Source organism: Pseudophryne corroboree, chromosome 6 (assembly GCF_028390025.1).
Source record: "Pseudophryne corroboree isolate aPseCor3 chromosome 6, aPseCor3.hap2, whole genome shotgun sequence".
NCBI lineage: Eukaryota > Metazoa > Chordata > Amphibia > Anura > Myobatrachidae > Pseudophryne > Pseudophryne corroboree.
The window spans coordinates 472,258,512-472,275,909 of record NC_086449.1 but is presented as its reverse complement, the minus strand read 5'-3'; the positions used below and the strand labels follow the sequence as shown (position 1 = coordinate 472,275,909).

Below are 17,398 nucleotides of genomic sequence, written 5' to 3'. Positions count from 1 at the left end.
CGTTGTGGTCCTGTTATGTTGTTGGGATAGCCGTGCTATCCGGGTTAGGTTGGTGTTGCTACCCCCTGTGCTGGTTAGCTCCCTCCTTACGTACATGGTTGTGTGTTGGCTTGTTGCCTCACTGCAGTTGTATTGTTCTCTTTCAAGGTAAGTCAGTCTAGGACAACTGTGCCCGAGGAGACAGAGTATGGTAGGAGGGGCATAGAGGGGAGGAGCCAGCCACCCATACACACTCTGAGTTTTTTTTTGCAAGAGCAGCGCAAAACATACTTGATATCAGTAAAGAAAACAATAGTATTTTAAATATAGAAAGGTTTACTGTAAAGTTGAATAAATACAGTTGTAAACATAGTATTCAGGGCAGATCTGAAATAAATACTTATTTTAAAACATGCTTCTGTCTCCACAAATTCACAATGTCAGTTTCGCCTTTAAAAATAGGAGGCTCTAGGGATATTATTCATAGTGTGGTGAATATTCCAGCAGGCGTGTCCAGACCATATGCATGGCTGTGTTGTCTGCGTGGGCAGCACCCCGCATGCTGGAGATATGAGTTGTAGTTTTGCGATTTCTCGCAAAACTACAACTCATGCGGAATTAGGCCCCCGAGTTTGGAAACCACTGGTATACAGTATATATATGGAAAAAAAAAGGCAGTAAAGAGAAAGTTTGAATCTGAAACAATGGAACATTGTAACTTAGTACCTTTCATTTTCAGCAGCAGTGTATACATTGTTTTTTGAGTTTATAAAAATACATTCTAAAATGTTCTTGGCACTAACACTTTACGTAAATACTGTCACATGATTAACAAAACACAGTGAACATCTGAAATATAAAAATATAGCACAGTTTGTAGTATGAAACATAAGAGCATGATGCACAAATATTTCATATGTATCTTACAAAATGAAGTTTCTGCAGTGGTTAGGATGCTAGAAAGGCTGTGTATCATACCAAATATGTAACAGAAGGTCATCTGCAGGAGGTCTGTACAGTTATTGTAGAAATATTACAAATATATTTTATGTGCCCACAGATCTATGGAGCCAAAATATGATGCTGAACATGCAAATTTGTAAGAGATTATGTAATAGAGGGAGCACGATAAACTCTAACAAACATGTAGAAAATGAATTGCTAAGACTACCTGTAAGAGTCACGCATTGTAATATTTACATTAGTAAAGTACAAGTTATTTCTGTAACAAGTGCAATGTGCAAAATGGACAGGTGGTTAGCACATGTTTCACATTATATTAAACCAGTTTCATGTAAACAATTGTTTCACTAGTGTTTAGATCTTGTAATTCTTCTTTAAGACCTCTAGATACTGCTGTTTTGCTCTGGAAACTGGGTCTTGGTCGTTATGCAAGTTTCTCAGAGAACCAGCTATTGAACCCACTGGGGACACTCTGGTACATCCCACATCCAGCTCAGCATTCGCTAAAATACAAAAGCAATAAACATTGTTTTGAGAATGAAATTTGGAAAATAAAAAATGATACTACAGGAAGTAACAGTCAATAGTGTACATGCTAGGGTAACAGGGGGCAAGGGACTTCTACGCCTGACAAAAATGGAAGTGGCTACCTGGGAAGGGGGTGTGACCTTGTGACCCCCTCCCGTTAGTCACTCTTGGGGTTGTGGCCAGTATTTACAGAGATGCTGGGCTGCTCCCAAGCTATTCCTGCACTGTGAATAGATGCCGTGCACACATAACTGAAAAAACAAGTTAAGATAAGGGATAAAGGGTCACAATTATCATGTTAATTGAAACTTCCGTTCAGATTTTGTCAATGAGTCGCAAAGCAAATTCTCCAACTGTGGAGAACTTGGGAGGTAACTGCATCTTCTTCCTCTTACACAAACTGCTGGCTCCACGCTGTCCTAAATGTGTATTGTACGCACTAAGGGGGTGATTCAAATCTGATCGCTGCTGTGCGTTTTTACACAGCGGGCGAGCAGGCATTAAGTGCGCATGCACTGCAATGCGCACGCATGTCAGACAACAACAAAGCAGTGAAGACAGAACATATAAGTAGTTGCGCAATAAACAAATAGAGCAGCCCGTATAAATGTTAACAAAAGGTTTCTCAAATAACCTCCAAATGCAGTATAAAAAAGAAAATGTAACGGAAATACAATGGCACTAAATCTGAACCATAAAGAGCAATATGGATAATCACCCTTGTAATAATCCTCAATGTGGGTCAGTTCCTAAATGAGGGAAGACAGTTCATACAACGTTTTGATTTCTTCTTATAATTCCAATCAATAATGAAATCTGATAAAACAAGAAGAAACTGTGCCCACTCAGCATCAAAACTCAGTTTGAGGCGGGGTGTGTTAGTGCACGATCATCTGTTTTCTGTGCCTATAACGCAAATATAAGGAGTATTACTTTATTAATAAACCATTGCACTCACAATAATGAAGTGTTTTAAGAGCATATCATCAATCCATCCTCAGACAATTTCCCAGATCAGGATAGCCAATTTATGAATGTTTCCCTGGTTTTCAAAAAAAAACCTGATAAAACAAAAACCTGCGTCCACCGTTTTAAAGCAAAGTATGGTGGATACACAGAAAAAAGATCATAGTGCAATACCTTTTATCTTAAAAGGATTATTTTTATTTACAACACCGCACTCACAATGTAAAAGATGAATAAAAGCATATGATACATCACTCCACATAGAGTCCTCTCTGGTCTGAAGGGGGAATCTCTGGTGCTCCCAAGATGGAAAAAAGGGATTTGACACAGCCCGGGTGAAGGTGTCAGCCACCGGAGATCACCACAGCAAAACCGTCCTGGACTCACGAACCACACAGTGCTTAACGCGTTTCGGATCCTCCTCGATCCTTCGTCAGAAGCATGTGTTTGTTTCTGACGAAGGATCGAGGAGGATCCGAAACGCGTTAAGCACTGTGTGGTTCGTGAGTCCAGGACTGTTTTGCTGTGGTGATCTCCGGTGGCTGACACCTTCATCCGGGCTGTGTCAAATCCCTTTTTTCCATCTTGGGAGCACCAGAGATTCCCCCTTCAGACCAGAGAGGACTCTATGTGGAGTGATGTATCATATGCTTTTATTCATCTTTTACATTGTGAGTGCGGTGTTGTAAATAAAAATAATCCTTTTAAGATAAAAGGTATTGCACTATGATCTTTTTTCTGTGTATCCACCATACTTTGCTTTAAAACGGTGGACGCAGGTTTTTGTTTTATCAGGTTTTTTTGAAAACCAGGGAAACATTCATAAATTGGCTATCCTGATCTGGGAAATTATCTGAGGATGGATTGATGATATGCTCTTAAAACACTTCATTATTGTGAGTGCAATGGTTTATTAATAAAGTAATACTCCTTATATTTGCGTTACTGCACGATCATCTGTTTTCTGTGCCTATAACACACCCCACCTCAAACTGAGTTTTGATGCTGAGTGGGCAGTTTCTTCTTGTTTTATCAGATTTCATTATTGATTGGAATTATAAGAAGAAATCAAAACGTTGTATGGACTGTCTTTTCCTTCATTTAGGAACTGACCCACATTGAGGATTATTACAAGGGTGATTATCCATATTGCTCTTTATGGTTCAGATTTAGCGCCATTGTATTTCCGTTACATTTTCTTTTTTAGACAACAACAAAGGGCATCGCCAGTCAGCGATGGGATGGTGCGAAAAATCAGATCGCACGGGCATTCGCAAGGTGATTGACAGGAAGAGGCCATCTGTGGGTGGTAACTGACCGTTTACTGGGAGTGTCTGGAAAAACGCAGGCGTTCCCAACCATTTTCAGGGAGGGTGTGTGACTTCAGCTCCGGCCCCAATCGGGTATGGTTCATTATGTCGACCACTATTGGTCGACATGGTCATTAGGTCGACATGAGTTTTTTTGTTTTTTACTTTTTTTGGTGCCTTTTTTTTGTAAAGTAACGGGGAACCTCAATTAGTGCACCGTGTCCCCTCACATGGCTCGCTTTGTTCGCCATGGTTCAGACAAGGTGCCTCGCTGTGCTCGGCACAGGTGACTATTCCCAATCGTAGTCCACTTGAATCGTAAGGTATGAAAAAGTAAAAAAAAAAATTGAAAAAAAAAAAGGGTGAAAAATTCATGTCAACCTTTTTCTGTCGACCTAGTGACCATGTCGACCAATAGTGACAGTCGACCTAATGACCGTATCCCCCACGATCAGCCTGTTCTCATCGCACAGTAAGAGTAAGTCCTGGGCTGCGCACAGACTGCACACACTGCATTTTTGCAGCTTGGCATACACAAGCGATTGCACAGCGAATTTACACTAACCCGGGGGCGGCGACTATATGAACACAGGACAGCAAAGTTTGCAGCCCAGTGATCAGATCTTAATCACCCCCAAAATCATGAACCACAAGCGGTCTGACATAACAGAAGGAATCCTCAATGTACAATTCCTCTGCTATTTCACCTTTTTCTTAAGAAGAGCGCTCAAAATCAAAACCTCCCCGGGACTGGAGCAAGACAGTACTCAGATGTTTTGAAGACATTACCAGTGTCAAAATAATCTCTCATACTTAAACTGACCAATGGCCACTCATTGTTTCAGGCTTCATGACAAAAGAAAAGACACATTTGACCATGTTTATCATACCTTGGTCCAGTTCTTTAGTGATATTTTTTTCCAGCTCCTGTTGCATCTGAAATATAAATTAGCATGGCTTTTAATATCAACAAGTTTAAACACATATTTAAAAGAAAATAAATGGTTGCAGGGTAAGATCCACCTCTTTGTTGGTATGGATTCTTTCACTGGTTGTGCCTATAGCCCACAACTGTATTCCCCAAAGGCCAAGATGAGAAAATTAGTTTACACTGTAGCACATATATTGAAGGTCTCTAAAGTGGGCAGGGCATAACAGGAGCACACTGTGGGCATTGCCATTCCCGTGGCTATTTTATTTGCCATACTCAATGCAGAATCGAGCTTTGCAACAACCCCCAACACACACACCAGGACTAAGCTGGGTACACACTTGCGACTAGACGATGAAGTGGATGATGTGTCTGATAAAGACACATCGTTCACGATATCGTCCAGTGTGTATGAACTATGTCCCTGATGATGTTGCCCATAGCAACTAATCAGATTCTATCATTTTCTAGGATGCAATTGAGAAATAATAGACAGAATCTAACTGGTTGCTACATCAGCATTTTTCATTTTTAGAAGCTTAAGTAAATTTACTGCACAGAGTCTAGAAGGAACATGCATGTGAAGCTGCTGCAGAGGATGCCCTACTGTGATTCAGCCCACTGTTTCCCTACATACTACTATTGGTACACACAATCTCAACTACAGGCCTAGGGGTAGATTGGTGTCGCCCAAAGCAACCAATCAGATTCGGTTTATCATGGTCTAGGATGGAATGGAGAATTGACAGCACTCAGTAGCATCACATTGGAGTTTGTTTTACCTCAACAGGTAAGTTTAGTTTAAGCTGGGGTAATAAATGCCCGCATATACGAGTATTTGATATTCCTTGCAAGGATATTACCTGTGCATATGCATGTCCGCTCTTCAGATAAAATTAGGCAAAATCAGTAATTCTATTCAATGAGAACCAGGTATGGTGGCGATGCCTGTAACAGTTATGGGGTATAGATGGCGTCCAAAGGAGCCGGTGTACTTTAAGTTTCTTCAACTGGCTGTGCTGCCCCCTCCCACAGCCAGCATAGGTAAAACTGTGCCAGAAGGAGAATGGATATACTTGAGAGAAGGAACATAACAATGAGTGGTGAGATTCATACACCAGCACACCAATAACATTAAACGACCAGCAACAGCTGGTAACAAACAGCAACAACTGAATAGGTAAAAAACTTTGCGAAAAGAAAAACCCGCAGACACGTCAATGCACTGAGGTGGACGCCCAGTATCCCTTATGGACTACGAGAAAAAGATTTACCGGTAGGTATTAAAATCCTATTTTCTCTAACATCCGTAAGGGATACTGGGGTTCACTTAATACGATAGGGATGTCCCAAAGCTTCCAGAACGGGCGGGAAGGTGCGGAGACGTCTGCAGCACCGTCTGCCCAAACTGGGTATCCTCTTTGGCCAGGGTATCAAACCTGTAGAACTTCACAAAGGTGTTCTACCCTGACCAAAGAGTAGCTCAGCATAGTTGCAAGGCCGAGACTCCATGGGCAGCCGCCCAGGAAGACCCCACCGATCTCGTCGAGTGGGCCTTCAGAGACTGTGGAACAGGTAAGGCTGCCGACACATAGGCTTGTTGTATAGTCAACCTAAGCCAATGAGCAATGGACTGCTTAGAAGCAGGGCAACCCTTTTTCCACGCATCATACAGCACAAACATGGAATCAGTCTTTCTTATCCGAGCCGTCCTTTTGATATAAATCATCCAATGACTCCAGAGGAGCAGAAGTGCCAGAACTTGATGGGACAACAATACTGTAGGTCGATTCAAGTGGAATGTAGAAGCAACCTAAGGCAGGATCTGCTGCTTAGTCCTGAGCTCTGCTCTGTCCTCGTAAAAGACGAAGTAGGGACTGAAACACGTCTAGCAGAAGCCAGGGCCAGTAACATCACCATCTTCCACATGAGGTACTTGTCTTCTACCGTCATTAGATTCAAACCAGGAGGACTGTAAAAAATCCAACAATACATTCAAATCCTAGGCTGCCGTGGGCGGAATAAAAGGAGGTTGTATGTGAAGTACCCCTTGCAAGAAGGTCTTAACTTCAGGCAACACTACCAATTTCTTCAGGAAATGTAAGAAACGTCCCAAGTGGAACTCTGTAAGTGGACACGTGCGTTTCTCGCATCAAGAGACATACCGCCTCCAGATATGATGATCTTGTTTTGACATCACAGGCTTCCTGGCATGAACAAAGATAGCAATACCCGTTGTGGAAAGGCCTTTGTGAGCTAGGATGTGCCACTCTACCTCCATGCCATCAAAGTCGCCATAAGTCCGGGTAGACGAATGGTCCTTGTTGATGATCTCTTCTCATTGGCAGAGGCCAAGGGTCTTTGATGGACATGTCCAGAAGATCCACGTACCACGCACTCTGAGGCCAATCCTGGGCAATGAGAATTACCTGGACTCTTTGATTTCTGATTTGCTTTAGCACCCTTGGGAGCAATGGAATCGGGGGAAACAGGTAGACCAGCCGGTAAGGCCAAGGCAACATTAGTGCATTTATTGCCCTCATCTGAGTGTCCCTGGTTCATGAGCAATACCAGTGAAGCTTCTTGTTGAGTCGAGTAGCCATCATGTCTACTTTTGGGCAGCCCCACAGGTCGATAATCTGCTGAAACACCTGTTGGTGGAGATCCCACTCTCCTGGGTGGAGATCGTGACGACTCAGGAAGTCTGCTTCCCAGTTGTCCACTCCCAGAATGAAGAATGCGGATATTGCTCTTGCATTTCTTTCTGCCCAGAGGAGTATCTTTGACACGTATCGCATGCAGGCTCTGCTTTTTGTTCCTCCTTGTCGATTTATGTAAGCCACTGCCATGGCGTTGTCCGACTGAACCTGGATCGCATGATCCCTGAGCAGAGGAGAGGCCTGAAGTTCCAGAATGTTGATCAGTAGCAGGGCTTCGTGGGCTGACCACCTGCCCGGGAACTGAGCCCCTTGGGTGACAGCTCCCCATCCTCTCAGACTCTCATCTATCGTGAGGAGGATTCAATCCTGGATACAGAAACTTCGACCCTCCAGTAGGTTTGAGGACTGTAACCACCACAGGAGGGAAATCCTGGCCTGATGTGACAGCTATATTATCCAGTGCATCTGGAGATCCAATTGAAATGTTCTGGCATGGAACCTTCCATACTGGATCACTTCGAATGAGGCTACCATTTTCCCCAACAATCTTATACAAAGATGGATGGATATCCAAGTAGGCCGTAGAACCATTCGGATCATCTCCTGTAGTGTTCTTGCTTTGTCCTCCTTGGAGGAACACCTTCTGAGCCAACATGTCCAGAAACATTCCCAGGAACAGGAGCCGCTGAGTAGGCTCCAGGTGGGACTTCTGTAAATTGAGAATCCACACATGATGTGACAGAAGCTGAACAGTGTGGTCTATATGGAGCAATAAAAGCTCCCGGGATCTCGCCTTTGTCAAGAGATCATCCAGGTAAGGGACAATATTGACCCCTTGGACCCGGAGCTCGAACATCATCTCCGCCATCACCTTAGTGAACACCCTCGGAGATGTGGACAGGCCTAAGGGTTTCGCCTGTAACTGGTAGTGATCGTTCAGCAGGGCAAAATGCAGGTAAGCCTGGGGAGGCGGCCAAATCAGGATATGGAGATAGGTGTCCTTTATATCCAGCGAGACCATGAACTCCCGTTCTTCCAGACCCGCAATCACTGCTCGCAAGGATTCCATCTTGAACTTGAAAACCTTTAGGTAAGGGTTCAAGGATTTTAGATTCAGAATGGGCCTTACCGAACCATCCGGTTTTATACCACGAACAGGTTGGAGTAGTAACTCTTTCCCTGTTGTTGTAGTGGCACTGGAACAATGACTTGGGAATGGACCAACTTTAGGATGGCCTGTTTCAGCGTAACTCGTGTATCCTCCAAAACTGGTAAGCTCGATTTGAAAAATCATTGGGGAGGAGCGCTATTGAACTCCAGCTTCTAGTCCTGAAAAATGAGGTCCTTTACCCAGGCATCCTGGCAGGAGCATTCTCAGATGCGGCGGAAGTGACGTAGTCGAGCTCCCACTTCGAGATCCCCTCGGGGTGGGTGGGCACCGTCATGCTGAGGCCTTAGTAGAAGCTGAACTGGTGCTCTGTTCCTGAAAACCTGCGGCTGATGGTTTTCTTGTCTTACCTCTGGTGCCTCTCGTTGCATTGGAGGCACCTCTGACCCTAGATCTAAATCTGGTAATCGAAAGGACTGGGTAGACGGCCCTGGGTAGGTACGTCTAGCCGGTGGGGCCCCAGAGGGGAGAACGTGGAATTCCTTGCAGTAACCTTAGAAATCCACGTATCCAACTCAACCCCGAATAGCCACTCCCCTGAGAAGGGAAGAGACTCCACACTGCGCTTGGAATCTGCATCCGCTATCCTTGAGAGAATCACACAGAACGCGTGCAGTGTCTTGGATGCGTCTTATGAGAGTCACCGTAGTAACCAGGGGCATATCCCCCCTCAAGACCCTCTTGAATTTGAGTTGCCCATGTATGAATAGCATGCGTCATCCAGCAACCCGCAAGCACAGGTCTTTGTGATACGCCAGCCGCTGTGTAAATAGATTTTAGTGTAGTCTCTATTTTTCCATCCCCAGGGTCCTTTAATGTAAAGGAGCCCGGAACTGGCAGCACCACCTTTTTTTGACAGGCGGGAGACTGATACGTCCACGGTTCTGATAAGTTCTTCCCAATTTTTCCTACCTTCTGGGGCAGATGGGAAAGTTACCTGATATTTTTTAATCAGGATTTTTCCAGGCTTGCTTAAACATGTCATTTAGTTCCGGAGAATCAGGGAAAGTGACACTAAGTTTTTCTGTGCTAAGAAAAACGACTGCAGTGCTGCAACGTCTTCTAAAGGGATTTTTAACACATCCCTGATAGCCAGTATGAGGGGCTCAATACCCTGTGCAGAAGTGGAATCCTCCATAGTAGGATCTAATTCCTCCCCCTACTCCTGTACCTCTTCCTCAGAATCTGAGAGTAAATCAGGCAGCCCACGTTTATGTGGCCCTGAACTAGGGAGGGGGGTTGTTTATCATCTGCCTTTGCAGCTAGTTCTGCGACAGCCTGCTGCAGCTGTTGTTTCTTCTGAGTATTAGCAGTGAGCTGGGATGACATATCTGCCATCATAATTTTTACGGCACCGAGCCAGGATGGCTCCTGACACTCCCCCCAGCACACCCAAGCTTGTCAGGCTCAGTGAGACTGCAATCTGTATATATATCACGGTAAAACACCAGAGTTCTTGTCCTTTCCAGGACACTAATTTTGTACAATAGCAGCTCTCCCCCCTTATTTACACCCCTGTACCAGTTTTCTGAGTATCCTTGAGTGTCTGGAGGAGCTGTGTGTCCTTGCTGCTGCAGCTGTAAGCAGAGGAAGGCGCCAAACCGCCGCTGGTCCCGCTCTGAGGATGCTCCGCCCTCTGTAATGGCGCCGGAGCTATGTAGTTATTTATACTGGCAATGTCTCCTATTTAGTGTAAAACATCACATAAATGCTAGTTTTCACCACCGCTGCCAGTGTATACAAGGGGGCTATAGCGGCTCCCCCCAGGGAGGGTTCCGTATGCCACCCCTGTGATTGCGCCGCACCAAGAACCGGGGGACCCCCTAGCGGGGCCCCCGGTTTGTACTCACTACTCTTCTCACCTTCAGACTATGTTAGGGGTGTGCGGCGTGCTGCGACTGCGTTCGCCAAGGCTCAATGCCCTGCGGTACCAACAACCTCTCAGGACGCTGGTTCTGCAGCGGGGAAGCGGCTCTGATGCCTTAAGAGACCGGTAACTGTTGCCCAAACAGTATACTGAAAATAACAAAGTTTAAAATAAACTGAAGCTCCAGAGTGTGCATCCTCTGCTGAGGGCACATTTTTCTAAACTAGGCAGCGGCCGCCCACAGCACAGATTGCAGTACCGGACTCTGCCACACAGCACTGAGGTACTGTCTGTGCATACCAACCGCCGCAGCGCGGGGAGGAGTATTATACCGATCATACTGTGGGAATTGTACATCAGCCATCTAGGCATTCGGTTGGCAACAGAATAGGTGGGACAACAATCTTACTACAAGAACTTTCTCACCACACATACAGCGGACATTCCATCTATACCCTGTAACCTGGTGAAGTATGGCTGTTTATACTAACAACTAAAGGTTGCCAAAAGTATACTAACTTTGTCCCTATGATATACACCTTGTGTTGCAATTAATAGCTGTATGCTGCACTAACCCAACTTATTAATCCACGAGTCTGATATTAATTATCTAAGGCAGTATTGTCTAGGTTTTTAAATGTTCCTATGTTGAATATTATGTAGTTTTTAAAGTGAATTCACTATTGTGTTATATTGAACTTTAAGAATAAATGGTTATTTACCAAACCAGCAGCAGAACTAATATTTTCTAATTGAGCGCCCACACTAATTTTCCTAAATATTAAGTGAACCCCAGCATCCCTTATGGATGTTAGAGAAATACATACCATATATACTCGAGTATAAGTCGACCCGAATATAAGCCGAGGCACCTAATTTTACTACAAAAACCTGGGAAAACGTTTTGACTCGAGTATAATCCTAGGGTGGGAAATGCAGCTCTAGCTGTACACAGCCCTCATAGTGCCAGATATGCCCCCTCAGTGCCACATATGCCCCCCCCCCCCCCCCCCCCCCCTAAAAGTGCCAAATATGCTCCCACAGTGCCAGGTACAACTTACCCTCCCCACTCCCCCGCTGTCTTGTGAAGGAGGGACACGGAGGGCACAGCACACGCCTCTCCTGTGTCCCTCCTGCGTCTCCGGCGGCGGGTCTGTTAAATGAAGTGCCGGTTCGTGAGCCAATCAGAGCTCACGAACGGGTACTTCATTTAATAGACCCGCCGGAGACGCAGGAGGGACACAGGAGAGGCGCGCGCTGTGCCCTCCGTGTCCCTCCTTCCCACTGACTCGAGTATAAGCCGAGTGGGGCTTATACTCGAGTATATACGGTAAAAACAAGTTAACTGTAAAAACAAGAGACACAGATGCAGCAGTAAGGTAGTCTGCCTGTATAGTTACTTCTGCTGAATTCACAGGGCCACTGTACTCATGGACTCTTACTGTGCAGTGTATGTAAATGAAACTATGGAGTAGGACATGAAAAACACTGGAAGCATGGCATACATGCCTGGATAAGGGAATATATGCTTGCTCATTGGGGCATATTAATTCATTGTGCTAATTACCGGGACTGTTAGTACAGCACTCTTCATTATAAAGTCCAGAGTTATATATTTTTGTCATCAATTCGCTAGGGCAATTTTATGTATGAATTATTATTGGCACTATTATTGAATGATAGGCTAATATTATAAAAATAATTTTTTCAAATAGAGTTGCAATTAATTAAGAATTGTATTTTATGATTAAATTTTAATTATATTAATCATATTAGTGCGATACTGGCCGGTATCTTTTTGTTTATATTTAATATATTTTTTGTCATTTTGTGCATGTATACTATAAAAAGATAAACCTAAATCTCAAAACCAAGGTTGGTAGCGCTGTCTCATTTTTGTTTGTATACTCTTCTTTGGAGGGTTTTTGGATCATCCCTCAGAGTTCAGCTGCTCTCACTCTGGTTAGTGATTAGCGCCAGGTGCATATCCATTTCCTAACTTTAGGCTACATGTTACCTGCAAAAAATCCAACTTGCATGCAATGCAGGAATTTAGAATTCTTCCTATATGCATTTATAATTACACTGCCATTCATAGGGAATTGCATGTTGCAGCTACTGTATATGCAAGAAATGTATACACGTTAAATGTGGCAATCAAGTTTCACAGATACAGTTTTTTCAACTTGTAATCTAAACCACAATACATCGACACTACCAAACCACTGCACGACACTCCTGATAAGGTAAATGGGCACAACTGTAAAATAAATGCAAATGTATTACCAGAGTATTTACATCCCTGAAAAAGTAAATACGGAAATCAACTGCATAGAAAAGTCTGAGTAACTGACCTTCGCAATATAAGACTCCACTCTATTTGCAGCCAAATCATTGCTGACTGAATTAAAAAAACTCCCGCCAAGTCCAAAACTTCTGCTGAATGTTAGATTATTGCCAAGATTTGCAAGTGGACTTGTATCTAGAACAGGACTGTCCACCAAGCTTCCACTTAGAAAACTGCTTGCAATTAATGACTTGCTCCTTTGCCGCTCATTAAGTAGTTTGGCGTTGGATTCCGCAACCCTTTCATTTGCTCTGTGGAAATATTTAATTAAGCAGAAGGTAAAGGTCTGTGCTTTTCTTTAAACGGCTGAAGCTTGATTCCACTACAATTTATATGACACAACAACATAAGTTACTCACCTTTCTAGTTTTGAAGTCAAAGACTTTCTATTCCTTTGTTCTTCTGCATACAAGTCTTTGACCCTGTTCAATTCTAACTGAGTGGCATCTTTGTGACTTATATTTTCTTGCTGTGTGCTCTTTAGTCTGTTGAGTTCAGATTCTAGATCTTCAATTCTATGCTCCAGCTGATTTCTGATAGAAGCATCATTTTCAGCTCTCATTTGCTCTACCTGCAAAAGCAGTGGGTACATATAAATAATACTATTGTCGGATTCAATTGTTCCTCCCACCGGCAACAGATGGCACCCCACGTAGCTATTCAATTGTAGCTCAGTTTGGAGCGCAAATGGCTGCTGGCATCTGCATTTCAGCTCGCACCGCCCCGGGGACGCCCAAACAGCATTTATGGACGCCCAAACAGCATTTTTCACGATTCTGCCCAGCACTTTGGTCGGATTTAGCAGCTAAATCCGACCACTATGGACGCGAATAGCGCTATAAATAGATACAATTGAAAATTGCCCCTGTGATCTCCAGCCACTTTAGATGGAAGGGCGTGATAATCAATTGAATACCACCCTTTGAATGTAATGACTCCACTGTGGCATAGTGGGTAAAAAATGTTATAGAGGTCTTAGGAAGAAGTTTGGACACTTTAAGATACCCAACTCTGAAACTCCTCCTCCTGTATATCGAGTTATTAACTGACCAGGCCATACATGATGACAGAGAAGAGAGAGACCAAATCAAATAATAAAAAAAAAAAAAAAGTGGTTCTAATGGTTTGTGGGTGGGCATAAGGCTAGAAAGCAAATTTTATATAACCATTAATTTGTACTTAAGGCAGAGAACCAGAGTATACAGTAGAGGTGGGCAAAATACAGCCCGTGGGCCGGATGTGGCCTGTGAACTGATCCTGCCTGGCCCGATGCCTCCCATCAGTGTGCAATGATAAGTGGCCTGACTGGCTGAGCTGCTTGTCATTGCGCTGCATTACCTCCGAGCCTTGGGCGCTGCTGAGGAAGCCTGGTCACGTTGGGTACAGCCGGCCGGATTACCTGTGACATCAGGCGCTGTCGGGTGGAGCCAAAGGCAGAGCATCAGCGTGGATGCGGCTGGTGTGTGGCGGCCAGTTTGAATACAATGCCGGCACTTATCGGGGATTATGTTTCTGGTGCCTCAGGCACTCAAAGCATAATCCACGATAAGTGCCCTGCCGGAGCCACTATGTTTTGTGTGCGGCCCTCGAATATTCACTGAAAAGTGTTAAGTGGCCCCCCAGCTGAAATAATTGCCCACCCCTGGTATACAGGTTGAGCATCTAGTGCCACCACTGGATTCCAAAAAAAAAGGATTTAACCTAAGTACAAAAACCCCTGTTTTCACCATCATACTATTGGAGGTTACTAAAACCATGGGGACCATAGATGGTGTGCTCTGAACTTGTATCCAAAACTAACATCACTGGATACAAACAACGATTCTGTCAACCAATGGCCAAAAGCATGTTGGTCTTCCAAATATGAATAAATATGACGTTTTTAAAGCAGCAATCATTTATAAGGCATGATTACTACTTTAAAAAAACAAAAAAACCCTCTCTCTCTATATATATATATATATATATATATATATATATACATACACATACACAAATAATTAAATAAATACACTTCTTCAAATTGCCCATGTGATGTATACCTGGAAGAACAGGTTGACTTCCTCTAGCTTCTGTTGTACTTCTTGCCTTCCTCTCTCATCAATTTCCCTTTTATACTTCTCCATGTAACCGTGATCCATCTTGCTTGAGTCGATATGTCTTCTGAGCTCAGCTACCTCCTCCTCCAACAGCCTTTTGCTTCTTTCTAACCGTTCATTACTCTTCTGTAAAATCTTCATTGAAGACATCTGTTCATGTGTGTCACGAGTTGCTGATTCCAGTTGCATGTATTTTCTGGATTCTTTTTCTAAATGCGAGGAAAGTTCTTCAACCTGTTATTCATCAATCATGTGAGATTAGTCAGGTAACTATAAGACAGAAGAATAAATCCCTGTACAAACTGTGTAAAGGGGGTGTTTTACCTCAGGTTTAGGTCAGCCGTCATTATAGAATTCATGGATCTCTATGGTAAACAGGAATTTTATACTATGCAAAAGGCTTTAAAAGCCAAGATAGTACATATGCATTCTGCTCTTGGGACTTGGGTATGGAGGTCATGTTCACCATACAGACCAATGATCTTGCAGTGGGTAAAGCTAAATGTATCTGAGGTTATACATTAATGCTAAATGAAAGGGTACATAATATACTAATGGTGTACCCTATAGCTGCCTGATACCTCCTTTGTTTTCTAAACTATAGAAGAAAATGTACAGGTAAAATGCTGGTTGGTGCATTGTTCTAAAGTCAGCTTTCATACAAATCTTAATGTATCTGTCTTTTGCTAAATATTCAGCACAGACTTTCATTTTTGGTTTTGCATAAATATGCAGCACAGGAATACTTACGTTTAAAGGGTTTCACGTTTCTTGTTGAAACCTCCAACAACCCATTAATTTAAGTCCTGCCCTACCACATGTTGCAAATAGGATCGTCCCTTCTTTGGAGTGACAACTAGGGTTGTCACATAAATATGAACACCGACAATAATGCTGTAGCCGATAGTTCAGATCAATCCTCTGTGAGGGAGCATTAAATCCATCCACAAACATACAATAGTCTCTGTGCTGAATAGCAGCTTAATCTGCAGTTCAGGCGCTATGCTAGCGTCCCCTTTCTATAGCACATACTAGTAAAATATCCATTCACTTTCTCTACTAAGTTGCAAACAGACTGTAGGGAGAGATGCATCAAATCTTCTCAAGAGAACAGGGTACAGATGTAACCCATAGCAACCAATATGCTTCTAGCTATCATATTCTAGAAAGACAAATAGTAGGTAGAAGCTTATCAGTTGCGATAGGCAGCTTCTCCATTTGTCTTCTTTAGAGGGTGTGATATATATCCCCGGTATCCTTTATCCCAACACCTAATAGCTGACTGTAGAGTGTAGATTATCAGCTGGCCTGCAGTGTGCGGCCCTTAACATACCACAAAGATGGCAAACTAATGAAGAACATTTATCTTCAGGTTATGGAGTCCGTTAAATTAGCGGGTGTGATGCCCGCGATGCTGGGGGGGTGAGCACATATTTGCTATATACATTACCCTTGATAAATTGCAGATTTTTGTGCCCATGTCTATGGCAGAAAATGAACATCCACAATGTAGATGGAATGTGACATCACATTCCAGAAAGCAATTCGTACCTAATTGAATCGACCCCTATTATTGGAATCGGTGGCAAAGCAAACTTGAACCTTGAGAATTGTTTAACTAATTGATCCCCACACCCTATCTACTCTCCAATCTCGATTAATTAGTGCATTATAGTTTGCTGGTTATGTTGCATCTCCATAGGGTGTAAGCAGAATTTGCCTACTGCCGGTTATGGGCGGAGGCCACCACTAATTGAATCGGGCCCCTTCATTTTCATCAGATTACAAGGTAAATTCTTCACTAGTAGGTGCAGCAAGTGTGCAACAACCAGCAAGCCCATAGTCCACGGCTTGTATTCCACAATCAACGGACGTCATTCAGTATGAACTGTAAATGGTATAAACAACTACAAGTCTGCCCACTAGATTCTGAGCATACAGGTAATGTTTTGTATCATACAATCATCAGCTCACTAATTACAAGGATCTTATTTACTAATGGGGCTGCTTTCAGAAGTACTATAAGCACACTGGAGACAAAGTACTTATTGGCAGCATAATCCAGGCACCAGCATGTAAAACTCATTCAAATTCCAAATGCCAACACGTTTAGTTATACTACCAACATTTAAACGCTGTAATTACCATTTTAACAAGTTCGCAATTTATCGTGGCCGTAACTATGCTGTTGTCAAATATACTTGTCCACAATCTGCTTGTGGACATTCCATACCTTACCCACTTTTATGGGTTCCTGATTTGGTTGTTTATTTGGATTTATTTTGTTTTACAGATAACTAAAGTATATGCAGACTGTTTCCAATTAAGAAAATAAAAGCATTACATTTGATTAACATTTTTAGAAATAGAAAACAGGACCTTTTCTTTAAGTTTGAGAACTTCACTGTCCATTTCATGGTGACTGCTCCTTGCACCTTCCTTTAAATTGTTCTGTTCTCGATCACTGGCTTCAAACTCTTTCAGTTTCTTTTTAGTGTTTTTCAAAAGTTTCTTCAGTCTACTCCGAACAGAAGACATTGAAAGTGCACAGGAATAAGTAGATAAATCAAAATAGGGGTC

General features: G+C 43.1%; 1 protein-coding gene across 4 annotated transcripts in view; it reads right to left on the bottom strand.

Annotated features, from left to right (window-relative positions):
• Positions 1 to 297: 297 nt before the first annotated feature.
• The window catches only part of ANKRD26 (ankyrin repeat domain containing 26), a 351,340-nt gene continuing 334,239 nt past the window's right edge, over positions 298 to 17,398 (bottom strand). For all 4 annotated transcript variants that reach the window (XM_063927217.1, XM_063927219.1, XM_063927218.1 and 1 more), the window contains 6 exons: positions 17,198 to 17,336; positions 14,762 to 15,052; positions 13,079 to 13,290; positions 12,727 to 12,970; positions 4,637 to 4,682; positions 298 to 1,445 (listed from right to left, as the gene is read on the bottom strand). In XM_063927217.1, the coding sequence (XP_063783287.1) occupies positions 1,297 to 1,445; positions 4,637 to 4,682; positions 12,727 to 12,970; positions 13,079 to 13,290; positions 14,762 to 15,052; positions 17,198 to 17,336 (1,081 nt within the window). In that variant the 3' untranslated portion in view covers positions 298 to 1,296. The remainder of the gene's footprint in view (positions 1,446 to 4,636; positions 4,683 to 12,726; positions 12,971 to 13,078; positions 13,291 to 14,761; positions 15,053 to 17,197; positions 17,337 to 17,398) is intronic.